The 27,398-nt window shown below is 50.3% G+C and overlaps 1 protein-coding gene across 1 annotated transcript in view; it reads left to right on the top strand.

Moving 5' to 3' along the window:
• The window catches only part of EFHD1 (EF-hand domain family member D1), a gene marked incomplete at its 5' end in the record, with an annotated part of 47,171 nt that extends 24,260 nt beyond the window's left edge, over positions 1–22,911 (top strand). Inside the window, 2 exons of the mRNA XM_080689540.1 lie at positions 10,786–10,920; positions 22,683–22,911. Coding sequence (XP_080545666.1) covers positions 10,786–10,920; positions 22,683–22,817 — 270 coding nt within the window. The 3' untranslated portion in view covers positions 22,818–22,911. The remainder of the gene's footprint in view (positions 1–10,785; positions 10,921–22,682) is intronic.
• Between the last annotated feature and the right edge of the window lie 4,487 nt (positions 22,912–27,398).

Below are 27,398 nucleotides of genomic sequence, written 5' to 3'. Positions count from 1 at the left end.
GAATGTCCCTGGGTTCCATCGCTAGTACTGCAAAAAAAAAAAAAAAAAAAGTTTTAAAAAGGGCTGGGGGTGCAACTTGGAGATAGAACACCCCTGGGTTCCATTCCCAGTACCATAGACAAAACAAAACAAAACCTTGTATTTTTATAGTAAACATTTAAACATAATAATACAAGGGGTTGCTGCACTACTCCCCACCTAGAAAATTCCAGACCCTGAAATGGCAGGCAGTTCTGTATGCCTGGTGTCCTCCAGGGAGGACCCGTCGTGTCCAGCACTGGGCCCCAGCGGCTGAGGCTCACTGCGAAAAGCCACCTCCGTTTTGGGAAATAGCGTCAAAACCTTTGGGTTCCTTCCACAGCAAGGTGCCTCCAGACAGGGGAGGGCATTTCACATTCCACGTGCTTTTTTGCGGTTTTCTTGGAAGGCCTCTGGATATGTTAGAGGGACCGGGAATCATGATGACTGGCGACAGCAGCCAGGTTACAGGCTGAGAGTGTTCACAGCTGGGTCTCCCTGGCCTCAGGGTGGGGTCAGAGGCCTCCCTGCTCTGCCTCCTCTTTCTCCCTCGCTCCTGTCTGGTGTAAGAGTCCTGGTCAAGCTCGGGTCTCCTGTCTACGCTGAACTGGCGGCCACGAGCCCTCTCCCAGCTGCAGGGACTGGGCTCGCCTCTTGCTGCCCGCAGATGAGCTCCTCATCCGCCATCTCTTCCTTTCCTGAACCTGCTGCTGTTTAGATAGTAAACGTGACGTGGTATTTTATTGTCTGGACCATGTGCAGCATACGCAGTCTTCCTCTGTTTCTTGATGCTCAGCCCCAGGTCCCCTGCTGTCCCCAGCGCCCGCGGCTGGCCACCCTCGGAGCTTTCAAAGTTGGGGCTGGTCTTGGGAAAGACCTGAGATTAACCTTAGGAAGGCTTATACATAGGCCAATGGCTCTGTCGTTCCCCAAGGGCCAATGATCTCGTCAATCATGTTATCTATAGAATACAATTTCCATGAAATCAAAAGGACTGAGCATAGGAGATTCCTTATAACCCAGTATCTGGAGGCTCCTAACGGGTGGCGTGCCTGCAGTTCCAGGGGCCAGACTTTGAGACTGCCTTTTAGTTTTTCAGTACTAGGAATGGAACCCAGGGGTATTCTACCTCTGAAATATGCCCCCCCCCAGCCCTCCTCCTCTTTCTTCTTGCTTTGCAGTACTGGGCATTGAACTCAGGGGCATTCTCCCTCTGAGCTACACCCCCCAGCCCTATTTTTTTAGACTTTTATTTATTTATTTATTTACTTACTTACTTGTGGCACTGGGGTTCCTGGAAACCCTTCTACCTCCGGGTTACACTCCCAGACCTACTTTCTGTTTTTATTTGGAAACAGGGTCTCTTAAGCCAGCGCGGCTGGCTTCAAACCAGCACGATCCTCCTGTTTCCGCCTCGCAAGCCCGGGGATTACAAGCGTGCACCACCACGCCTGGCGACTTTTTTTTTTTTTTAAACAGGGTCTCACTGAGTTGCGAAGGGCCTCGCTAAGTAGCTGAGGCTGTCCACGAACTGCGATCCTCTAATCTCAGCCTCCCGAATGCTAGGATTACAAGTATGCACCACCACGCCTGGTTTATTCTTTATTTTGAAACAGGGTTTCACTAAATTTCGGGGAGCCTCACTAAGTAGCTGAGGCTGGCTGCGAACCTTCGATCTTCTGTCTCAGCCTCCCAAATACTGGGATTACAAGCGTGCGCCACCACGCCCGGCTGTGACTGCCATCTTGAGTTGTAGGGGGCTGTCTTGACTGAGCCCTTGACCTGTGGGACTGTGCCTTCTCCAGGTAGACGGTGGCAGAGATAAACTGAGAGACACGATCCTCTGCGGGTGTCTGCCGGAGGCTCAGCTGCCACTGGACCACCTGCTTGCTTGCTGTGTAGGGAAACGCCCCAGCAACACCCTGGGGGCTGCAGGTCCCAGTGAGAGAGTGGGGAAACCCTTCTTGGTCTTTTCCTCTGTCGTTGGATCCATGGCAGAAGACCCGTGTTGGCAAAGCCCTGAGGACGGTCTCGTCCGGCTCTCACATTTCAGAGCTGAGAGGCGATGGCGCCAGAAAGCTCAGGGCTGGCCTGCGGCCACTGGGCGCCCATGCCCCAGCCTCCCAGGGACACCACTTGCTTGCCCTCACCACGGCCTTATCTGATCTTGCCACACTCTGGCCTTTTATTTTTAAAACAGGGTCTCACTGAGTAGCTGAGGCTGGCCTCCAATCTGCCATCCTCTGTCTCAGCCTCCCAGGTCCTGGGATTACAAGTGTGTGTCCCAGCTCTCAGCTCTGAGATACCACTGGTGCCCCCTGCTGGACACCGGCTCGTTCTGCCTGGGCGCCCTGGGCTTGGGCTCTAGCAGCTTCGCCTTGTGACTTGAAGGAGGCTCTGGGGCAAGAGCCTCCACTGGGGCCCCCAAAGCGGTGACTTTGGACCAGCACAGGAGGTGTGTAGGGGTCTCTGCAGTCACCAACTGGGCCAGTACCCAAACCCCGCTGCCCTGTTCTATATAGGGCACCCAGAGGTGCTCCCCCGGGACCCAGGATGCTTGGTTAGCTGTTGCTTTGGCCGTTCCCCGCAGCTGGTGGCCACCCAAGGCTTGGCCGTCTCCCCAAGCAGTCTCCTTGGCTCCCAACATCCTCACAAAACTCCAGTGACCTTCATGCTAGTCCTTGGCCGTTCGGAGCCCCATTCTGGTCCCATCCTGGTCCTGTTGCTGATGTTGCGCAGGGTGTGAGAGATCCGGACACGCAAGGGCTTGTGGGTCCCTCGGACCCCAGCCCCGCCTGCTGCATCACTTCGCTGGGCTGGCTGCTGCCACGCGGAAGCCGCTGGAGCCCAGAGACGAGCCTGCGCTGCAGTCAGCCCTGGTCTTCCACCCGCACTGTGGCCCGGAGTGCATCCTTTCACCTCTGAGCCTGTTTTTATGTCTTTAAAATAGGAGTATTAAGCCAGATATAGTGGCGCACAGTACTTGAGAGGCTGAGACAGGAGGAGCGCAGGTTCAAGGACAGCCTCAGCAGGTAGTGAGACTCAGCAACCTAGTGAGACCCTGATTCAAAAACAAAAATAAAATAGGGCCGGGTGTGGTGGCGCACGCTTGTAATCATAGCATTCGAGAGGCAGAGACAGGAGGATCGCGGTTTGCGGCCAGCCTCAGATACTTAGTGAGGCCCTTTGCAACTCAGTGAGACCCTGTTTCAAAAGAAAGAATTAAAAATAGGGCTGGAGGCCTGGGCGTCGTGGCACATGCTTATAATCCCTGCGCTTGGGAGGCAGAGACAGGAGGTTCTCAGCCAACCTCACTGGCTTAAGAGACAATGTTTCCAAATAAAAAATATATATAGCCGGGTGTGGTGGCGCACGCTTGTAATCCCAGCATTCGGGTGGCTGAGACCAGGAGGATCGCGGTTTGCGGACAGCCTCAGCTTCTTAGTGAGGCCCTCTGCAACTCAGTGAGACCTGGTTTCAAAATAAAGAATAAAAAATAGGACAGGGTTTATAGCTCGAAGGTAGAATGCCCCTGGGTTCCATCCCCAGATCTGAATATATGTGTGTGTGTGTGTGTGTGTGTGTGTGTGTGTCTGGGAGTGTAGCCCGGAGGTAGAAGGGTTTCCAGGAACCCCAGTACCACCAAAAATAAATAAATAAATAAATAAATAAATAAATAAATAAATAAATAAATAAATATAGGACTGGGGGATGTAGCTCGGAGGTAGAATGCTCTTAGGTTCTGTCCCCAGTACTGTAAAAATAAACAAATAAATAATAAAATAAAAAATAAAAGGGCTGGAGGTATAGCTCAGAGGTAGAATACCCCTGTATTTAGTCCTAAGCACCAATAAATTAATGAATAAATAAAACAGAATTTTTTGTGTGTAGTACTAGGGATGGAACCCAGGGGCTTTTCTACCTCCGGGCTACACTCCCAGACCTATTTTATACTTTCTTTGGAAACAGGGTCTCACTAAGTTGCTGAGAGCCTCACTAAGTAGCTGAGGCTGGCTTTGAACCTGTGCGATCCTCCTGTCTCAGCCTCCCAAGTGCTGGGATTACAAGCATGCGCCACCACACTTGGCTAATAAAACAGAATTTTAAGTAGGGGTAGTGATAGCAGCCCCTTAGGGTTGTTTGCAAGGACTAAATTCCCTTTCTGTGTCCCTTGCGATCCAGGAAGAGACCCCTCATCAGACACTGCATTTGCTGTCACTGCCAGCACGGCCCCGCCATGGGCGCGGCGGGGCAGTCAGTCGCTGTGGTTGGACAGCCACCCTGCTCCTTGTCAGAGCGGCCCAGGCAGACGAGGATGACGAGGATGATGTGGCCAGGCAGCCCTGGCTGGGCTGCTCTCCCCCCAGCCGGGGCCTGGTTGACTGGATGGTGGGGGCCCTCTGGCCACACCAGGCCAATCGAATTCTCTCTCCCGGGATTTTGAAACAGGAGGCAGAATTGCTGCAAATGGACTGAGCTGGCGGCCGCTCCCACTCAGGGCGGGCTGGCCTTTTCTGCCACGTGGACCTGGACGGAGCTGGAGAGGGGAAGAGGAAATGTGTTCTGTCCCCAGAGCGGTGTTGCTCTTACTTTTAGGCCTCCAGGCTACCACCTCCTGACCTTGTTTTTTTTTTTTCTTTCTTTCTTTTTTTTCTTTTCTTCAAACAGGATCTCACTAGGTAGCGGAGGGCCTCACTAAGAAGGCAAGGCTGGCCTCAAACCTGCAATCCGCCCATCTCAGCCTCCCAAGTACTGGAATTACAGGCCTGTGCCACCACGCTCGGCTGCCCTTGGGTTCTCAAGACACCTTTCTTCATGTATAGGGAACCTCCTTTTTGCATAACAGGAGGTTATGCAAAGAAGCTTATTTCTGACATGTGCCATCTAAGACTTCTAACCAGTAATGGGGGAAGTCGTCCCTCTCCACCCACAGCCGCGGAGTTAAACATCCCCGAAGCCTGTCCTGGGGCCTTTGAGCTGTGTCAGCTCCCTCTCCGTCTTCCACGGCTCCCTCCTTTCCGCTTCCCTCACAGCCAGCTCTTCTAAGCCGCCTTTGTGGGGTATAAATAGGAAGACAGACAGGGCCAGGCAGGTGGAGAGACTGTCATCGGGGTGGCAAGTGACTGGAGTAAAGCCAAGTGGGAACGCCCGCCATGCTTGACGGGAGGCTGGACGCTCGCGAGTGGGACTGGCCCCTCTTCCTTTCTTTCTTCTTTCTTCTTTGACTGGCTGGGGTTGGGGGCTCCTCAGTTATGACAGGGTTGCTGGTGGTTACCTGCTGAGCTGGCAGAGTGAGTTCCTGAGCCCTGGACCCGCCCCAGACCTGCGACTCAGAGAAGATGGCCCCGGGGAGAAGCCCCGTGAGGAATTCTCTGCAGTGTCCAGCTCACAGAGCCCTTCTGTGAGCCCGGAACCCTGTCGCCTGTACTTCAGATGTGAGAAAACAGGGCCTGCAGGAAAGAGATTCCTGTGGAGCTCAGGGCGTCCCCCTTCTCTGAGCTGCCTCCCTGGGCGTGAGAACAGCTGGCCCGGAGGGCCGGCCCCTCGTGGGGCCTTGAGGTGGGGGCCTCCTGGAAACCAAGCGATTTCAGGTTGGGTAGGTATAATAGGCTTCCCATGGCCATCACAGAATACCTGAGACAGGATAATTCAGAAAGTAAAGAAGTTTACTTCGGTTCTAGAAGTTCACGAGCCTAGGGGTGGCATTTTTTCAGCTTCAAATCAAGGCAGAAAGACCGAGGTCAGGTCTATAAAGTGAGCTGAACTCACGCTATAATAATCCAGTCCCACGAAAAAAGACAGTCATTCCTCTGAAGGGCCTAGTCACCTCCCTCGTCCCTTTTATCTTAAAACAGGTCTCATTAAATTACTGAGGCTAGCCTCAAACCTGCAATCCTTCAGCCTCAGCCCCCCAAGTAAGGGGATTACAGGCGTGCGCCATGGTGCCCGGCTCCTGATCACCTCTGACGGGCCCACTGCCTCTCGGCGCTGCGCCCCTGGGATGAACCAGGCGCCGACCGCAGCAGCAGCACCGAGCGGCTGGCGTCTCTTCCTTCCCGCAGTGCGCGCTTGCAACATGAAAGTCTTTGCTGCTTTGACCGCTTCGCGAGAGAGCTGGGCGGCCTCTGTCCCCACCCCGAGCCTCAGTCCTCTCCTGGGGCCGGCTCCCGTCACAGCTGTGTTGGCGTGGAGCCAGTGTTCTGGCACTCCTCTTCGGCAGCAGTCCTTGGTGAAGCCTACTAGGGAGTGTGAGGCTGCAGGGGGCGGCCTTGGCATTTGGTCCTGCGCCGCCCCCCCACCTCCTGATGCATTTTGGCGGTGCCCACAGCCAACAGAGCCCCCCATGGAGAAACACAGAGAAGGCTTGTTCACTAGTGGATTAATGAGAAATGGGCTCTTAAGTTGCCCGGGCTGGCCTCCAGTTTATGATCTCCTGCCCCCCCCCCCAGCACCTTGCTGGCTCAGGGAGGAGCATGAGCTGGGCATCGGGGTGGTGATGGGCGGGGCTCACGGAGCACACCTCCCCCCGCGAGTGGGAGCCCTGGGAGGCGCAGATGCACCCAAGCTGCTGCGGCCGGGTGTGGAAGCCTGTCCAGGCGGTTGGACTCGTCACTCTGCTTTTGGCTGAGTGGGGAAGATTTTTTTTTTTTTTCAAAAGGAGGAAGGTCATGAAAGAAGAGCTGGAAACCAGACATTTCCTTGTGGGTACATGTATTTTAGGTCACTTCTGAAAACCTGGAGAAACCCTCTTTGATCATTTTCAATGCTTCAGTTTATATTCAAGTGGAAAAATAAGTTATAGATGTTGCATAGTAGTTATTTGACAGGTAAATGCATAATTATAACAAATTTTTTTAGGTACTGGGGATGAAACCCAGGGGCATTCTACCTCCAAGATATATCCCCAGCCCTATTTTTAATTCTTTATTTTGAAACAGGGTCTCACTGAGTTGCAAAGGGCCTCAGTGAGTACCTGAGGCTGTCCATGAATCTGTGATCCTCCTGTCTCAGCCTCCCAAATGCTGGGATTACAAGCGTGCACCACCACGCCCAGCCTAAGACTGACATTTTAAGGGCAAAATTTAAAAAGTCACAAGCCGGGCGTTGTGGCGCACGCTTGTAATCCCCGCGCTTGGGAGGCAGAGACAGGAGGATCGCGCAGGTTCGAGGCCAGCCGCTGGCTTAGGAGACCCTGTTTCCAAAAATAAAATAGGTCTGGGAGTGTAGCCCGGAGGTAGAAGGATTTCCAGGAACCCCAGCCAGTACCAACAATAAATAAATAAGTAAATAGATAAATAAATAAATAGTCACAAAATGGTCCCAGGTTGAAGGACAAGTAGATGGGGGACTGGCTATTTCAGTTTGACCAACTTACTTATCTAAGAATTTATTAGGAGCTGGGTGTGTTGGCGCACACTTGTAATCCCAGGATTTGGGAGATTGAAACAGGAGGGTCCCAAGTTTGCAGCCAGCCTCGGCTACTTAGTGAGGCTCTCCACCACTTAATGAGAACTGATTTCAAAATAAAGAATAAAAACAGGGCCGAGGGTGTAGCCCAAAAGTAGAATGCCTCTGGGTTCAATCCCTAGTACCACAAATAAATAAGTAATAAGAATTTATTAAGGCCAGGCACAGTGGTGCACATCAGTATCCCAGTACTTGAAAGGCTGAGACAGAAGGATTGCAGGTTCAAACCTAGCCTCAGAAACTTAGCAAGACTCCATTTCAAAATAAAATAAGGCTGGGCGTGTAGTGCAGAGCTAGAATACCCCTGCATTCAATCCCCAGCACCATAAATAAATAGAGTTGAGGGGTTAGCTTGGAGGTAAAATGCCCAAGTTCAATCCCTAGTTAAAAAAAAAAGGAAGAAAAAAATAAAAAGAAAATATTTATTTGGTATAGGGCTTATTAGGACAAATGACCTTCAAAGTTTAATTCTTTTAGGTCACATTTTAAATCTGTAGGAAGGGCTGAATGATTCAATAAATAATGTGGGGATTACTAAGTAACCATTTGGAAGAAAAATAGGGTTAATGATTACCCTCACATGAGAGATTGGAATAAATTTCAGATTAAATATTTACATGTTTAAAAAAAGACATGAGAGTTGTAGACAAAAACATAGAGATTGTTTATGTAACCTTAGTGGTGAGAAAGGTTTTGTTTGGGGTTTTTTTGGTGGTACTGGGGTTCCTGGAAGCCCTTCTACCTCTGGGCTACACTCCCAGACCTATTTTATATTTTTGGAAACAGGGTCTCTTAAGTCAGCGTGGCTGGCTTCAAACCTGTGCGGTCCTCCTGTCTCTGCCTCCCAAGCGCGGGGATGACAAGCGTGCGCCACCACGCCCGGCTTTGTGAGAAAGGTTTTTAAAAACATAACTCTGAGCCGAGAGTAGTGGTGCACGCTTGTAATACTAGTACTTGGGAGGCTTAGACAGGAGGATTGCGGGTTCATGGCCAGCCTCAGCTACTTAGTGAGGCCCTCCAAAATTTAGTGAGAACGTTTCGAAGTAAAGAATAAAAAATAGGGCTGGGAGTGTAGTTTGGAGGCAGAATGCCCCTGGGTTCAATCCCTAAACAACTCTGGTAAGAGAAAAGAAAAAGACTTTTTTTTTTTCATGCTAGAGATTGAACCCAGGGACATTCAATTTCTGTTCTACACCCATAGCCCAATTTTATTTTTTATTTTGAAACAAGGCCTCACTAAGATGCTGAGACTGGCTACAGACTTGTGATCCTCCTGTCTCAGCTTCCCAAGCACTGGGATTACAAGCCTGCATCATCACATCTAGCAAGAAAAAGATTTGCTACAATTTATGTAAAGAAAAAAGTTGGGTGTTTTTTTTTTTTTTTGTACTGAGGATTGAACCTAGGGCCTCATACATGCTAGACAAGAGGTCTGCCTCTGAGATACATCTCCAGCTTTATGTATAAATTTTCAAAATAGCCAGGTGTGGTGGCACATACTTGTAATCCCAGCATTTGGGAGGCTAAGACAGGAAGATTGCAGTTCTCAGACAGCCTCTGCTTCTTAGTGAAGTCCTTTGTAGCTCAGTGAGACCCTGTTTCAAAATAAAGAATACAAAATAGGGCTGGGGGTGTAGTTCAGAGGTAGAATGCCCCTGAGTTCCATCCCCAGTACCACAATGATGATGATGATGATGATGATGGTGATGATGGTGATGATGGTGATGGTGGTGATGGTGATGGTGATGGTGATGATGGTGATGGTGATGGTGATGATGATGATGATGGTGATGGTGATGGTGATGGTGATGATGGTGATGATGGTGATGGTGATGGTGATGATGGTGATGGTGGTGATGGTGGTGGTGGTGATGGTGGTGGTGATGATGGTGATGATGGTGGTGGTGGTGGTGGTGACGATGATGATGGTGATGATGATGATGGTGGTGGTGGTGATGGTGGTGGTGATGATGGTGATGATGGTGGTGGTGGTGGTGGTGACGATGGTGATGGTGATGGTGATGATGATGATGATGATGATGGTGATGGTGATGATGGTGATGGTGGTGATGATGATGGTGATGATGGTGGTGATGATGATGGTGGTGATGATGGTGATGATGGTGGTGGTGGTGGTGGTGGTGATGGTGATGGTGATGATGGTGGTGATGATGATGTGATGGTGATGGTGACGATGGTGATGATGATGATGATGATGATGGTGATGATGGTGATGATAAGGTTGGGAGCCGGGCCTGGTGGTGCACCCTTGTAATTCCAGCATTTGGGAGGCTAAGACAGGAGGATCACAGTTCATAGACAGCCTCAGCTAGTTGGGAAGGCTCTTTGCAACTCAGTAAGACCTGTTTCAAAATAAAGAAGAAAAAATAGGGCTGGGAGTGTAGCTCAGAAATAGAATGCCCTGGGTTCCATCCCCAGTATCACCAAATAATTAATAATAATAATAATAATAATAATAATAATAATATATAAATCTATTTGAATTTTGGGGACTGTAAACTGAAATGTCAAATTTTTGCTTTTATATAAAATACTTAAACCATTATGTGAGTTTTCTGTGGGATAGATTCCTGATGGTGACATTAGTGACTGGGCAGGTGAATAGCATTTTATTATTGTTTTGGTACTAAGGACCAAATCAAGGGCCTCATTCATACTAAGATCTGCCACTTAACTATATCCCCAGCCCCTAGCATTTTATTTTTGGTATTTTTTTTTTCAGTACTGGGGATTGAACCCAGGGGCATTCTACCTCTAAGCTACCCTCCAGCCCTATTTTTTATTCTTTATTTTGAAACAGAGTCTCACTAAGTAGCTGAGGCTGGCCGTGAACCTCCAATCCTCCTGTCTCAGCCTCCCAAGCACTGGGATCACAAGTGTGTGCTGCCATGCCCAGCTTTGGTGAACATTTCCAAAATGCTCACCAAGAAGTTTTGACCAATTCATACTCCCATCAGCTAGATTTGGCGGTGCTCATTTCTCTACATTGTCGTAAAAAGGCCTGCTTTTCACTTTATTTATTTACTTTGGGATGCTAGATATTGAAGCCAGGGCCTTGCATATTCTAATCAAAAACTCCACCACTGAGCAACACCCCAAGTCCCACATTTTTTGTTTAGGCAATCTGATAAGGGACAAAATAATTGATTCTCCGCACACATCAACTTACCCTGTACAAACGTTTGGCAGGAGTTGAGTTGGCTTGGGCTGGGGATTGTTGCGGGTCTCTGGAGGAGGCTGCAGGACACAGACCCCTCTCCCCTTTCCTCCCGCCTGCAGTTCCTGCTCATTTTCCACAAGGCCGCAGCTGGGGAACTGCAGGAGGACAGCGGGCTGATGGAACTGGCCAAGCTCTCTGAGATCGATGTCGCCCTGGAAGGCGTCAAAGGTGCCAAGGACTTCTTCGAAGCCAAGGTAAGTGTCTGATCTCTGTAGAGCCACAGCCCCCCGCCCCTTCACCCTGCCAGAGGGACAGACACTAACTTGTCCAGTGGCTGTTGAGTGTCCACCGGCCATCTGAAAATTAAACACACAGCAGAAAAACAGCCAGAGGCTAAAATACCCAACATCCTGGTGTCAGGTTCAGACGGGTTTGCTGTTCCAGGATCGCCTCTTAATCCAGACTTTGCAAAGAATTCCTTCCTTCTCTTCTCTTTCTCCCCCCACCCATTCCTTTCTTCTGAACCCAGGAGCATTCTACCTCCAACCCACACCCCCAGTTGTTTCTCTTTTTGTTTTGAAACTAGAGTCTCACTAAGTTGCTCGGGCTGGCCTCAAACCAGCAGTCCTCCTGTCTCAGCCTTCCAAGTACTAGGATTGCAGGCATGCCCCACCATGCCTGGTTCAAAGAATCCCTTTGAACCAGGAATTAGCCCCAAGCCGAGCCAAGGTCCATCAACAACAACCGTCTTTGTGTCCTAAACACCCGTGTTGTAAAGAGGCGTGTGGTGGCCTGGGGTGGAGCAGTTTGCCTTGAGTGGGTAATTGTGCCATCCACGGGGTCTGGAGTTGGCAGCAATCTCCAGCGCATGGCTCCTGAGCCCTCTAGGGACTCACAAGTCGACATACTGTACATGGATGCGCTCGCCTGAGCGAGGCTGGCCACCTGCCTCCTTGTGCCTTGGTCCTGCCTCTGTCTTCTTGAGGAGTAAATGAACTCAAGTATATAAAGTACAAAAAAATAGAATAGGGCCTGGTGTGGTGGCACACGCTTGTAATCCCAGCATTCGGGAGGCTGAGACAGGAGGATCGCAGGTTCACAGCCAGCCTCAGCTACTTAGCGAGGCCCTTTGCAACTCAGTGAGACCTTATTTCAAAATAAAGAATAAAAAAATAGAGCTGGGGTGTAACTTGGAGGTAGAATGCCCCTGAGTTCCATCTCCAGTACTGCAAAAAAAAAAAAAAAAAAAAAAAAAAGTAAGTGCCAGGCACTAGGCAGGTAACCTGTGCTATTGGGACAGTGTGACCTTGGTGCAAGAGCCTGTCTTGGACCCTGGGCAGTCTCTGTTCTCACGCTTTGTTTTGTTGGTGTTGGACGTTGAACCCTGGCTTTCACGGGACATGCTAGGCAAGCCCTCTACCACTAACCGCACACCAGCCCTCTGTATTTTACTTTTTGTTGTTGTTGTTGCAAAACTAGGAATTGAACCCTGGGACATTCTACCTCCAAACTACTCCCCAGTCTTATTCTTTATTCTTTATTTTGAAACAGGGTCTCACCAAGTTGCGGAGGGCCTCACCTAAGTACCTGACGCTGGCTGAAAACTTGGGATCCTCTTGTCTCAGCCTCCCAAGTCCTGGGATTATACATGTGCGCCACCACACCCGGCTTACTTTCATTTTTTATTTGGGTTTTTTTTTTGTGTGTGTGTGATACTGGGGATTGAACCCAGAGATATTCTACCCTTGAGCTATGCCCCAGCCCTTTCTAGTTTTTTGTTTGGGAGCAGGGTCTCACTAGGTTTCTGAGAGCCTTGCTGTGTTGCTCTAACCTTTGAACCACTCATCTCAGCCTCCCAAGTACTGAGATTACAGGCGTGTGCCATCACACCCGGTTTGTATTTTATTTTGAGACAGGGTCTCGCCAAATTGCTGAGGCTGGCCTCCAACTTTGATCCTCCTGCCTCAGCTTCCCAAGCAGCCACGATTACAGGCATGGGCCACCACCTGCTCCTCTCATTTCTCTGTGCTGCTGCTCAGACATGGATTCTGTCATCTTTCTTTTTTTCTTTCTTTCTTTCTCTTTCTTTCTTTCTTTCTTTCTCTCTTTCTTCTTTTTGTGGTACTGGGGGTGGAACCCAGGGGCTTTTCTACCTCCAGGGTGGAACCCAGGGGCTTTTCTACCTCCAGGCTACACTCCCAACCTATTTTATATTTTATTTGGAAGCAGGGTCTCACTAAGTTGCTGAGAGCCTCACTAAGTAGCTGAGGCTGGCTTCGAACCTGCGCAGTTCTCCTGTCTCAGCCTCCCAAGCGCTGGGATTACAAGTATGTTTCTGTCATCGTTCTGCCAGTCCACAGGCTGACTTCCTAGTGCTCACGTTGGACGGTGTCAGGAACAGGCTGACCACGTGTTACACCAGTGTCAGCCTGCCCCATCCTGAGGGTGGTGTGGCCTGCCTCCCGCCCCTCAACCCCAGCAAGGCCCGGCACCTCATCAAGCTCGGAGACGGGGCTCCTTTACCGGGGGGAGCGGGCAAAGTGTTTGCCCTCCCCAGAGGCATGCACAGTCCAGTAGCAAACCCAATTCCACACCGACAGAGGGAGTGAAGAGGAGGGAGGGAGGGAGTCATCCTGCTCGGCTGGGTCCTCTCCATCCCTCTCAGCTCCCCTGTGGTGCCTTGGGCAGGGTCCTCGGGTTCAAGGCCCCAGGGCAGCCATCAGGACACACCACTGCTAGGGTGCAGTGTGCCAAGGGCTGTAGGTAAAGCGCACGAGTCCCTGGGAGTTCCTGGACAGGCATTCGGGGTCTGCGAGAGCCTCGCTTTCATTCCCGCTCCAGCCCACCCACCCCCTGCAGGTGCCGCCAAGCCTTCTCCCAGCTGGTGTTCAGTGCCTCTGTGCTTCCCCCTGGACCCACTCCCCCAGGCCTCTGCCTAGAAAACTCGGCTCCTTTGAGGCACTTTTCCTGGCTCGCCAGGTCAGGAAGGCCCACCTCTGTTCCACGCAGAAATGGTGCTATGATCTACCTCTTCTGGCTGCTCTTGGACACCCACAGTGAGGTGTGAACTACCCTTGCTGCGCCACAGTGTGGGGCCGTGGACGTTCTACCGCTGGGATGTGACCTGGTGCACTCACAGCAGTGCACACAGATGTCTGGACCAGGGAGGCATTTGGCGTTGTGGGTAACAGTAGAAAATTGGAAATAACTGAGCCGGGCGTGGTGGCGCATGCTTGTAATTCCAGTATTCAGGAGGCTGAGACCGGAGGATTACAGTTCATGGACAGCCTCAGCTACTTAGTGAAGCCCTGTTTCAAAATAAAGAATAAAAAATAGGGTAGGGGGTGTAGTTCGGAGGTTGAATTCCCCTGGGTTCCATCCCCAGACCCACAAGGAAAAAAAAAAAATGAAAAGACTAAAAAGAAAAAAATAGGGCTGGGGGTATACCTCAGAGGTAGAATGCCCCTGGGTTCCATCCAGTATCCCCCCCAAAAAAAGAAAGAAGCCGGGCGTGGTGGCGCACGCTTGTAATCCGCAGGAGGCGGAGACAGGAGGATTGCGCGCAGGTTCGAAGCCAGCCGCACTGGCTTAAGAGACCCTGTTTCCAAATAAAAAAGTATAAAATAGGTCTGGGAGTATAGTCCGGAGATAGAAGGGCTTCCAGGAACCCCAGTACCACAAAAAAGAAAAAGGAAGGAAGGAAGTTAGTTAGTTGGGGGGCTGAGACTGGAGGATTGTGGTTTGCAGACAGCCTCAGCTACATAGTGAGGCCCTCCGCAACTTAGTGAGACCCTGTTTCAAAATAAAAAATAGGGGTGTAGCTTGGAGGTCAAATGCCCCTGGGTTCCATCCCCAGGCCCACACACACAAAAAATAATAATACATACCACCTGGAGAATTATCCACAAACATTAGTAAGAGTTGTGTCAGAGGGACTGCCTTTATTTTTCTGTAATGTTTTATAGTAAGCGCCCATTGTTTTTATAAGCAGGAGAAAGGATGAAAAGCTTAACAATAAATTTTTTGGTCCACTTGCTGCGCTCACACGCCTGCCTCCTCACCCAGACTCAAAGGCCGAGTGGGCGTGCTGTCCGTGTAATTACAGGGCCCGCAGGCTGCGATGGCCCTAGTAAAGCTGCAGCAGTAACAAAAGCCGGGCAGCACAGCTGGAGTTTGGGAGGCCATACAGGGGCTGACACGGTGACAGATGTTCCGAGATGAATGAGGGTTTGCCTTGTAATCAAGGCAGGGGAGGCATCATGGGGCGGGCCAGAGGCAGGGCGTGGAGGCTTGGAGGGCCGAGCTGGGGAGCGTGGGGATGCTCCGCTCCCTCGAGGGGGCCGGGCTGGTGCCGCGTCGAAGCTAAGACGAAAGTATGGAGAGCGGGTAGGTGGGCCACCACGGCGCGCTGCGGCACCGGCATCGCGTGACTGAGGGCACGTGGCTCCTGGACACACGGGGCACACTCAGGCAGGGAGCTCTGGCTGGGCACCAGGACCACCTGCGGACCGCTTCCCACGCCCCTGGGGTTTTTCCAGACAGGGCCCGGTGATCCAGCTGTGCGGTCCAGTGCATCTCCAAGTTTGGCACCGGGGAGCCCTGGGAGGTGTTTGAGCAGGGGTGGCATTATGAAGGTGGGCTTGCCTGGGAGAAGTTTACACAGATGTCTGAAGAAGAATGTAGGTCCCACAGGGGTGATGATATGGGCCACGGGGAGGTCACATGATGAACCTGAAATTCGGGACTTGACAGTGTCCCTGACCACTCAGTTGGGGGCAGGAAAAAGAATTCCATGAGGTCTGTAGAGTTGTGAGTGCAGGATCTGGGCTTTTCTTTTTGGGGGGCGGTTGTGGTGCTGGGGATGGAACCCCAGGGCATTCTACCTCTACGTTGCTGAAGCTGGCCATGCACCTATAATCCTCCTGTCTTAGCCTCCCAAGTACTAGGATTGTAGACCTGTGCCTCTGTGTCCATTAAGACACCCCTATCATGGGACTGTCGGAGAAGGAGGAATTACAGGCGGGATGTGTGTGTGTGTGTGTGTGTGTGTGTGTGTGTGTGTGTGTGTGTGTTACTGGAGATTGAACCGAGGGGCATTCCACCTCCAAGCTACACCCCAGCCCTATTTTTTCATTCTTTATTTTAAAACAGGGTCTTACTGAGTTGTGGAGGCCTCGCTAAGCCGCTGAGGCTGGCCATGAACCTGCACTCTTCCTGTCTCGGCCTCCCAAGTACTGAGATTACAAGCTTGCGCTACCGCACCAGGCTTGTATTTTTTGTTCTGTTTGTTTTTGTTTTTTTGGTACGGAGGATTGAACCTAGAGGCATTCTACCTTCAAGCTACACCCTCAGCCTTTTTTTTTTTTTTTTTTTTTTTGGTGGTACTGGGGTTCCTGGAAGCCCTTCTACCTCGGGGCTACACTCCCAGACCTATTTTTACATTTTCATTTTGGAAACAGGGTCTCCTAAGCCAGCGCACGTGGCTGGCTTCGAACCTGCGCGATCCTCCTGTCTCCGCCTCCCAAGCGCGGGGATTACAAGCGTGCGCCACCACGCCCGGCCACCCTCAGCCTTTTTAAAATTGTTTTGCTCTTTGAAACAGGGTCTCTCTAGGTTGCTGAGAGGTCTTGCTACATTGCTGAGGCCGACCTCAAACCTGCGACCCTCCTGCCTCAGCCTTTCAGGTACTGGGATGATAGGCATGTGCTGCCACGCCTGGCTCCGACTGGGCTTTGGTGTCAAGGCAGAGGTGACTTTAGGATGGGAAAGCTTACCTCTACTTGATGGGTGTCATGTTGGTTGCAAATAGCTTTTTTTAGTTGTTTTGTTGTTTGCTTTTATAGTACTGGGGACTGAGCCCGGGGCATTCTACCTCTGAGCCACACCCCCAGCCCTATTTATTTATTTATTTTCACTTTTTGAAACAGGGTCTCACTGCGTTGCTGAGGCTGGCCTAGAACCTGCCGTCCTCCTGTCTCAGCCTCCCAAGGACTAGGATACAGGCCTGTGCTGCCACGCCCGGCTCCCGAAGCTTGTGGTCATACCTGCTGGATGGAACTTGGTCATATCTAACTGCAGGCTACAAAAATGTCTTTTTTTTTTTCTGAGGATTCATGTGCCTAGCTATAAATATGCTGCCAAGGAGGATGGGGCGGTGGATATTGAGAGGCAAGGAATAATTCTTCCGTACACATCCACTCCGGTGTCCACCACTGGCAAGGGCTCACATATCATTGCCCTGATTGGTCCCTCCTGGGGTCAGGGGCGCGTCAGTTTTTAGAAAGAGAATGGACACTTCATTGTCATCCAACCAGCCATACCACAGGAGACAACTTCTCAAGTAGAGGTTTGAGACCCAACGGCTCAAGGATATTGACCTATCGATGACCAGACTGCGGAAGGCTGGCACTCTCAAGCCTGGAGACAGAACACCCCTGGGTTCAAGCTCCAGGAATAAATACATACATAAATAGCCGGCATGGTGGCGCACGCTTGTAATCCCAGCATTAGGGAGGCTGAGACGGGAGGATCCAAGTTCGTGAGCTACTTAGTAAGGCCCTTTACAACTCAGTGAGACCTCAAAATAAAGGGGTGGAGCTCGGAGGTATTTGCCCCTGGGTTCCATCCCCAGTACCAAAAAAAAAGAAAAGAAAAGAAAAGAAAGAAAAGGTACACACAAGTTTTTTACCCCAATAAGTTATATGAATATAATGCACCAATTAAAAAAAATTAAAAAAATTAAATAAAATAAATGTTAGGATTAGAAGCGTGCACCACCACAAAAAAAAAAGAAAAGAAAAAAGAAAGAAAGGAAGGAAGGAGGAAAGGAAGGATAGTCTCTCAAGTTTTCACAGCCATTCATAATGTTTTAAAGCTAAGAACACCACAGACTTTTAAGTTTCATCTCTGTGTGTGTGCATGTGCACACGTGTGTGTGTGTATGTGTGTGTGTGTGTGTGTGTGTGGTGCTAGGGATTGAACCCCGGGGCATTCTACCTTCGAGCTATACCCCCAGCCCTCCCCGCCTTTTTGTTCTTTTGCGGTACTGGGGATGGAACCCAGGGGCATTCTACCTCTGAGCAACAGTCATATTTTTAATTCTTTATTTTGGAACAAGGTCCCACTGAGTTGCAAAGGGCCTCACTAAGTAGCTGCGGCTGTCTATGAATGGGGATCCTCCTGTCTCAGCCTCCCGAATGCTGGGATTATAAAGCAATCCCAGCAAATACTGGGATTACAAGCATGCCCCACCACACCCGACTCTAAACCTATTTTTTATTCTTTATTTTGAAACAGGATCTCACTAAGTCGCGGAGGGCCTCACTCAGTAGCTGAGGCTGTCCTCGAACCGCGATCCTCCTGTCTCAGCCTCCCGAGTGCTGGGATTGCAAGTGTGCACCACCACGCCCGGCTATAATGGCTATATTTAATAACCAGCTCCCACCATTTCTGAGAATGAAGCAATCGGCTTTTGAGCAAGTACAAGCCAGCTCTGGTTCAGCTGTGCACTTAGAATTGTTAGGTGAAGTCCCCGCCCATCTGCCCGCAGGGAGAGGGGAAGAGGGGCCAGAGTGCGTTCATTAAGCCCCCTTTCTCCTCCAAGTGGCGCAGGAGGTGGTGGGCTGGGGATGGGGAGGAGGGCCGAGCCCCACTGAAGCCCAGGCCAAGCTGGAGGTCCTGCGATGCCCTCTAGAAGCATGCTGTTAGCCTGGCTCAGATGGGAGGATGGCCCTTAGCAGGTGGGAGGGGAGGGTGGACCGCATCAGGCAAAAGCACAGGTCCTGGGAGTTAAAGGTGTAATTGCCCTTCAGTAGCCACAGGGATTTGACCTCTCCATGCTCAGGTCCCTTATATAAAAGGGTGCGTAAATTTGCATACAGCCTATGCACGTCCTCCATGTCCATCCTTTCCTTCCTTCCTTTTTTTTCTTCATTTGTGTGTGTGTGTGTGTGTGTGTGTGTGTGTGTGTGTGTGTGTGTGTGTGTTGAGGAGGGGTGTTGGCGATTGAACCCAGAGGCATTCTACCTCCAAGCTACATGTTCACCTTTTTAATTTTTATTTTTATTTACTTGTTTTTATGTGGTTCTGGGGATTGAACCCAGGGGCATTCTATATCCAAGCTAAACCCCCAGCCCTATTTTATTCTTATTTTTTTAATCCGGGTCTCAGTAGGTTGATGAAAGTCTCAGTACTTGCTGAGGCTGTCCTTGAACCTGCAATCCTATCTCAGCCTCCTAACTACTGGGATTATAGGTACGCACCATCATTCTCAGGTCTTTTTTATAATTTTGTTTTGAAATAGGGTTTTTCTCTGTTGCTGAGGCTGGCCTGGAACCTGAGATCCTCCTGCATCAACCTCCCAAGTACTGGGATCAGGGCTGTGCACCACCACGCCTAGCTCATATACTTTAACAAACCATCTCTCAGTTACTTATAATACAGTTAAGTGTTAAGGAAGTTAGAGATTTATTCTTCGCTTGATTATTTCTTCTTCATTTTTTTTATAGTGCTAGGGATCAAACCCAGGTCCCCAAGCATGCTAAGCAATACTCTTCCGCCTAGCCCAAATTTCATAAAAATAATGCAAACATATTGAAAATGATCATGTCAGATTCATTCTCTTAAGTCACTGATTTTGACAACAAAATCAGATAAAAATGACACACCAGGAAACATTTTTATATCAAGGAATGTAGCTGGAAGACTCTTAAAATATCAAGAAATGGAATGTAAGCCAGGCGTGGTGGCGCACACTTGTAATCCCAGCATTTGGGAGGCTTAGACGGGAGGATCCCGGTTCGCGGCCAGCCTCAGCTACTTGGTGAGGCCCTCTGCAACTCAGTGAGACCCCATTTCGAAATAAAAAGGGCTGGGAGTGTAGCTCACAGAATGCCCCTGGGTTCCATCCCCAATACTGCAAAAAAAAAAAAAAAGGAAGGCAATTTTAATATTTAAGGAGACTTATGCTAAGACTGCAAGAATAATTTTTGAAATGTGATTCTATTGTAGTTATATCAAATAAGAAAAAGGTGGTCATTCGATTAGATGCCTTAAAGGCATCTGATAAGGTTTAGTACCCATTCCTAATAACACCTTCTAAAATAGGAATATGGTGCTGGGTATGGTAATGCACGCTTGTAATTCCAGTAGTTGGGAGGCTGAGATAGGAGGATTGAAAGTTTGAGGATAGTCTCAGGAACTTAGCAAGATCCTATTCCAAAATTGAAAAATAAAAAAGGGCTAGGGGTATAACTCAGGGGTAGGTTGCCCCTGGGTTTGATCCCCACTAACACAAAAAGAAAGAAAGAGAGGAAGGAAGGAAGGAAGGAAGGAAGGAAGGAAGGAAGGAAGGAAGGAAGGGAGGAAGGAAGGGAGGGAGGGAGGGAGGAAGATAAGGCTTTTAGGGGGTTGCTGAGGACTGAATATAGGGCTAGTACATGCTAAGAACCTGCCCTACCACGGAGCACAGCCTCAGTCCAGGAAACAATCCTTCTTAAACTTAATTTTAAAAAAAGTACTTTCCCTTGATGTGGTGTCTGTAATTTCAGTACTTATGAAGTTAAGACTGAAGGATCACAGGTTCGCAGCCAGCCTCAGGAACTTATCGAGACCCTGTTTCAAAGTAAATAATGAAAAGGGTGTAGGTCAGGGGTAGAATGCCCTGGGTGCAGTCTCCACCACCTAAACCAAACCAAAACACTGGCTTACCAGAAAAACAGGCAAATGATCCAGGTAGGAAAAACCAAAGGTGCCAATGTTTTTTATTTTTTCCCCCTGTCATTGGCAAGACAGAAGGACATTAATGAGAATCTTTAGCAAAGTGTAGGGAAATGAGTATTTCTAATCCGTGGTGTTGGGGTATAGGTGAAAACAGCTACTTTAGAGCAACTGAATAGCCTTTATCAAAATAACGCACATACCCAGTGTGGTGTTCAGATATTTTACCAAATGGATGAGATGTGGGGCAATCAGTTCTAGAATAGAGGGGTTTGGGACAGATTTATCTGATACAATGTTATCAAAGACAAATTGTTAGGTCTAAAAAACACAAATAGTGTTGATTGTGTTGGAACACACTTGTAATCCAGCTTTTTCTTTCTTTTTTTTTGTACTGGGGTTCCTGGAAATCCTTCTACCTCCGAGTTACACTCTCAGACCTATTTTTTTTATTTTTATTTGGAAGCAGGGTCTCTTAAGCCAGCCCGGCTGGCTTCAAACCTGCGCGATCCTCTTGTCTCTGCCTCCCAAGCGCAGGGATGACAAGCGTGCGCCACCACGCCCCACTAATCCCAGCATTTGAGAGGCTGAGACTGGAGGATCACTGTTTGTGGACAGCCTCAGCTACTTAGTGAGGCGCTTTGCAACTCAGTGAGACCCTGTCTCAAAAGAAAGAATTAACAGGGCAGGGGGTGTAGCTTGGAGGTTGAATGCCCTGGGGTTCCATCCCCAAACCCGCAATAAAATAAAATAAAATAAATAAAAAGAGTAACATCGGGTATGGTGGCACACAGGTGTAATCCCAGTGCTTGGGAGGCTGCGACAGGAGGATTGCACAGGTTCGAAGCCAGCCGCAGATACTTAGGCTCTCAGCAACTTAGTGAGACACTGTTTCCAAATAAAGTATAAAATAGGTCTGGGAGTATAGCCCAGAGGTAGAAAAGCTCCTGGGTTCCACCCCCAGTACCACAATAAATAAATAAATAAATAAATAAATAAATAAATAAATAAATAAATAAATAAAGTAAAAAATAGGGCTGGGGCATAGCTTGGAGGTAGAATGCTCCTGGGTTCCATCCCCAGTACCGCCAAAAAAAAAAAAAAAAAAAAAGTCAGGGTTTGTGGGGGGCTCAGCGGTAGAATGCTGCTGGATGTGTTCAAGAGCCCCAGCACTGCAAAGAAAAAAGAAAGGAAAGGAAAAGAAAATAGAAAAAAAAAAGGGCGGGGGCAATAGATATTGATCAATATTCTGCAAAGGAGGTTAGCTCTAGCATCCCCGGCAGACAGAGTGGAGCCAGGTCACCATGGGCAGGCCCTCCGCGCAGCTGGCCCCTTGCTAGGGCAGAGAAAGACGAGAGAGAGAGAGAGAGAGAGAGAGAGAGAGAGAGACAGAGACAGGCAGGCCCCAAGGACCTTCCTTCCAGAAGGTCCCAGCTCCCTCAGCTTCCATCCCTCCCAATGACCCAGCCCAGCCCTGCTCATCCAGCCACTTCCCAAAGCCCATCTCCAGGCCTTCGACCGTGAGCCTGGGGGGTCATCCTGATGGGAACCCTAACAGCCAGCAACCCAGAAAGTGAGGTTTCTGCCCCAACAGAAAGTGAGAGCGAGCCGGGCGTGGCAGCGCACACTTGTAATCTCAGCACTTGGGAGGCTGAGACCAGAGGGATCACACAGGTTCGGAGCCAGCCTCAGCTATGAGTGAGGTTCTCAGCAACATAATGAGACCCTGTTTCCAAATAAAGTATAAAATAGGTCTAGGAGTATAGCCCAGAGGTAGAAAAGCCCCTGGGTTCCACCTCTCAGTAACACACACACACACACACACACACACACACACACACACTAAAAAACAGGGCTGGGAGCTGGGCGTGGTGGTGCACGCTTGTAATCCCAGCATTTGGGAGGCTGAGACCGGAGGATCGCAGCTCGCGGACAGCCTCAGCTACTTAGTGAGGCCCTCTGCAACTCAGTGAGACCCTGTTTCAAAATAAAGAATAAAAAATAGGGTGGGGGTGTGGCTCAGAGGTCAAATGCCCCTGGGTTCCATCCCAGACACGCAAAAACAAAAAACAGGGCTGGGGGTGCAGCCCGGAGGTGGAATGCCCCTGGGTTCCATCACCAGTGCCAAAAAAAGAAGAAAGAAAGAAAGAAAGAAAGAAAGAAAGAAAGAAAGAAAGAAAGAAAGAAACCAACCAACCAACCAACCAACCGTGGACAAGGCTTCTCAGGCCCGGGTCCTGGCCTCCCCTGCCTCTGTGCATGTCTCTCTCAGCCTCGCTGTGTTTGCGTTCCTCTGCAGGTGCAGGCCTTGTCCTGTTCCAGTAAGTTCGAGGCCGAGTTAAAAGCTGAGCAGGACGCCCGGCAGCGCGAGGAGGAGGAGCGGAGCGCCCGCCAGGCTGCCTTCCGGGAGCTCAAGGCCGCCTTCAGCACCTAGCCTCTGGCCCGAGCCGAGCCGCCTCGAGCCTCGAGAGTGCCTGGGAAGAGATGAGCAGCCCCCAGCCCCTCCCGTCCTCCGAGCCCGCTGTCCTCTGCCCTGGCTTTTCTGCTCTTACCTGCAGCCGGGACCTGCCGGGTCTTGGCCACCTGCGCCCTTCCTGCCCCTTCACGCCCACCTCACCGCCCCACCATGGCTTCATTTGTACGGATGTTCTCCTTTGGTCCCCATTTTCTTGGGTAATCCTTCTCTTTCCTGTGTCCCATCCAGCCTCCCTGTCCCATCCTTAGGTTCTGCGGTGGCCCTGCATCTTCTGTCCCCAGGTCATGGTGGGACTCAGGTGAGGCCAGGTGGGCCCCGCCTGTTCCCTCCCACAGGGGTGGCACCCAGAGAGATGGGCAGGATGAGGACAGGAGGCCCCACCCTCCCGCCCCCTCCCCAGGTGTCTTTTCCTTGGGCATTTTCCACTCCTCAACACGACGCTGTCTGACTATAAGAAGGAATCATTAGAAGTAATATTAACGAGCAGAATTCCCACTAACTCTGCCGCTGTGCAGGTCATCTTACAGTGGACCCCTGGCAGCCCCAAGCCACACCCCAGGGCCTCTCAAGACCCACAAGTCAAGAGCGCCCGGCCAGCTGCCAGCACCTGCCGCTGCACGGCGGAGGTGCGGCGCTTCTCATCCCCACGACAGGCTTTTCTGGGGTCTTGTGATTTCTTGGGATTGCTCACAAATACCAGGGTTTTTTTTTTTTTTTAAGTATTTCCTAATGTCATATTTATTACTTCTCTTTTATAACTGCTGTCTTTACAATAAAGAAACCATCTTCCTTTCTATCTTACAGCTCTTTTTAAATAAACTGTGCAAATGAATTTGGCCATCACATCGCTGTGTCTCTAGCCTTCTTTGAATTAGGGGCGGGAGGAGAGTGATGTCTCTGGGCTCCCAGTCCAGCCCTGGGCTTCCGTTGACCCTGAGTTCCCAAAGTGCAGTTCAGAAGGGGAAGCAGAGTGGGGTTTCCCTCTGGGCATGGGGCCCTGAGGCTGTCAGCCTTTCTCCTTCCCGCTGGTGAGCATGTTTCCAGTGCAGGTAATATCTGGAGCTTAGCCTGGCATGGTGGCGCATGCTTATAATCCTAGTACTCGGGAGGCTGAGACAGGAGGATTACAGGTTCGAGGACAGCCTGAGCAAGTAGTGAGACACTCATCAACCTCGTGAGACCCTGTTCCAAAATTAAAATTAAATAGGGCTGAGGGTATAGTTCAGAGGTAGAATGCCTCTGGGTTTAGCCGTGTGTGTGTGTGTGTGTGTGTGTGTGTGTGTGTGTGTGTATGTCTGGGGATTGAACCCCCAGGACCCCATAAGTGCTCTGCCACTGAGCTATACCCCAACCCTTTCAAATTTTTATATTGAAGGGTCTCACTAAGTTTCCCAGACTGGCCTGGAACTTGCAATCCTCCTTTCTTAATCTCTAGGGTAGCTGGAGTTATAGGTAAGTGGTATCATGCCCAGTATGAAAGTTATTTTTTATGATGCTGTACTGGTAATATATTTCTCAAACCCCATAAAATGTGCAATAAAAAATGTGGCCCTGCCAGGCGTGGTGGCGCACGCTTGTAATCCCCGCGCTTGGGAGGCAGAGACAGGAGGATTGCGCAGGTTCGAAGCCAGCCACGCTGGCTTAAGAGACCCTGTTTCCAAAAATAAAAAAAATATAAAATAGGTCTGGAAGCATAACCCAGAGGTAGAGGGTTTCCAGGAACCCCAGTACCACACACACACACACACACACACACACACACACACACACACACCAAAAAAAATGTGGCCCCAGCTTGTAATTCCAGCATTTGGGAGGCTGTGACAGGAGGATCACAGTTTTTGGACAGCCTCAGCTACTTAGTGAGGCCCTTTGCAACTCAGTGAGACCCTGTTTCAAAATAAAGAATAAAAAGTAGGGCTGGGGGTGTAGCTCGGAGGTCGAATGCCCCTGGGTTCCATCCCCAGACCCGCAAAATAATAAGTGTGGCCCCTAATATAAACTGGGGACATTAGTCAATGATAAGGTGGTCACCCCAATTGTAATAAATATACCACGCACTAGTGAAAGCTAATAATAGGGGAGGTTGGTGGGGAGAGGGCTGTTTCAGTCAGCATTCTCGCAGCTGTGACCCAAAATATCTGATGACCACAACTTAGAGGAAGCAAGATTTATTTGCTCACAGTCCTGGAGATTTCAGAGGTTTCAGTCTAAGGCCAGTTCAGTCGGCAGAGCTCAGGGCATGGCGGTGGGAATCAGAGAGGGAGGGAGGGGGAGTGAGAGAAAGAGAGAGACGACAGAGACACTGCATGCGCGGGGGCTCTTCTCTCGCATCTAGGAGGCCAGAAGCAGAGAGAGCTAGAGAAGGGGGGTCCGTGGACATATGTATAGTCCCCAGAGCCACAGCCCAGTGACCCATCCTTCCAGCCACACTCTACCTGCCTGGGTTACCACCCAATAAATCCATTACAATGGAATTATTCACTGATAAGGTTAGAACCCCCACAATTCAATCACATCAACTTGGAACATTAATAGGTGATCGAGCCCTTCAGTCTACATCCAAATTCGTAACAAGGCCAGGCGTGGTGGTGCACGCTTGTAATCCCAGCGCTTGGGAGGCAGAGACAGGAGGATCGCACAGGTTCGAAGCCAGCCTCAGCTACTTAGTGAGGCTCTGTTTCCACATAAAATAGAAAATAGATCTGGGAGTATAGCCCGGAGGTAGAAAAGCCCCTGGGCTCCACCCCCAGTACCACCAAAAAAAAAGAAAAGAAAAATTTGTAACAAGGGGAATATGGAACCCTCTATTTTTGCAGCTTTCCTGTAACCCTTACACTTCTCTAAAAATAGTTATTAATTTAAGAAGAAAGAGATGAGTGATAAGTAAAATAAAAAATTAATGCGAGTAAAATAAAAATAAGTGAGTACGGCGGAGTGTGAAAAACACGAGAGAGGTCCGGTACACGTGGCATGTAAAGTTTTAATGGCACGGCTCTCCCGGGGATCAGGGCAAGGCACCGTGGGGCCCGCGCGCCTGTCCGAAGCTTGAGGACGCGGGCTCTCCTTTTCAAGGTATGCATCTCGCGAGAGGAGGGTTTACTCGCGGGAACGCCCAATTCTCGCGGGGGTTTCAGCCCCTCCCTTGCCCTGCAGAGGTCATGTGACACAAAGTCACATGAGTGCAGGACCCAACTTATCATCCCGGCCTTTTGATGGTAGGGATAACGGATGACGATTGGACCCTCTAGCTTCTTCCTGCTGTCAAGGGGCGTCGTCAGGGGCCCCAGGCCGGGAGGAGTTGGGAGTCCAGTCCCCCAGAAGGGGGTGCAGGTGGGTGCATAGCTGCAGTGCGAATTGGAGGTTACCCTGGACAGCTTAGTGATGTGCGCTTGAGGAGGCTTGAACAGGCAAGGGCTATTAAAGAAAAAAACAAATCATGAGATTGAGCAGGCGACCAAAAAGGAGACTGGCTTACTCAGTACCTGGAGAGCTACCCTGAGCTGGCAAAGAGGATGGAGGTTGAGGGATCCAGGAGCCATCAGTCTTCAGCCAGGCTGAGTAAGGCCAGCGGTGGGGCCTGGTCTGGAAAGGTGCTCCCCCTGTGTTGAGGCACCTGGGGCTCACCCTTTTCCAAGGGCACTGTTCCAGTGGCCCTCCTGGCCACACGCCGAGCAGTCTGATTGGTAGGCGTGGCTTCGCCCCACTTGAGGCAGGCTCCTGGAGGTAGTTGTTGTTGCAGTCCTCCACACCTAGGTGGCGCTCCAGAGGGCTGAGCCGCCACCGCCAGCTGAAGGGCAGCTACTAGGGATCTGCTTTTTGGCAAAGTCGGAGTGTACGCTCCATTTCCGCCTGTTTCTCTCTGGAATTAAAACTTAGATGCCATGTTAAGGTTCTGTCAGCTGCGATGGACCTATACTCACAAAGAGCGCGTCCCGGGGCTGAGGTCCAGCAAGAATGGCAACGCAGACTCCCCATGGGCAGAGGGTGTCGCCCCAGCCCCGGCCCGGCGTTTTCCACAGCACCTAGGGCGCACCCACGCGGGCCGCCCAGCAAAATTGCAGTCTGGCGCGGGCCAAGATGACGACTGTGACGTCACCAGGCAGCGACTATGCGCCATCACAAAATGGCAGCTGGCGGGAAAATAAATGGCAGCTGATAGGGGAGAGCATTTGGAGGGATACCAGACTGCTTATAAAAGTTCCTAACTATTCCTGGGCCACCACAACCCATTTCCCAACTCGTATCAAGGCAGACAGGCTCTCAGGGCATCTGCTAGTATAAAGGTTCGACTTCCCATAATTGGTTCACGGGCGAAAACGAAGAACAGGAAATGGGCGTCCCCGATTTCCCTGCTCAATCATTCGGAAACGGAGGTTAAGAGATAGGGAAGAACGTCTTCATTCCTTCTCAAAACCTGAGGATGACCTGGTCATCCGGAGGGTGGTCCCAGTGGACCAGGGGACAATGGGTCACCAAGTGCTTGGATTTTGGGGTCCCAGTGGACCGGGAGACCAAAGTCCGGAACCCACTAACCAA

Source organism: Muscardinus avellanarius (assembly GCF_963383645.1).
Source record: "Muscardinus avellanarius genome assembly, chromosome: 2".
Classification (NCBI taxonomy): Eukaryota; Metazoa; Chordata; class Mammalia; order Rodentia; family Gliridae; genus Muscardinus; species Muscardinus avellanarius.
This window is presented reverse-complemented; position numbering and strand designations above follow the sequence as displayed.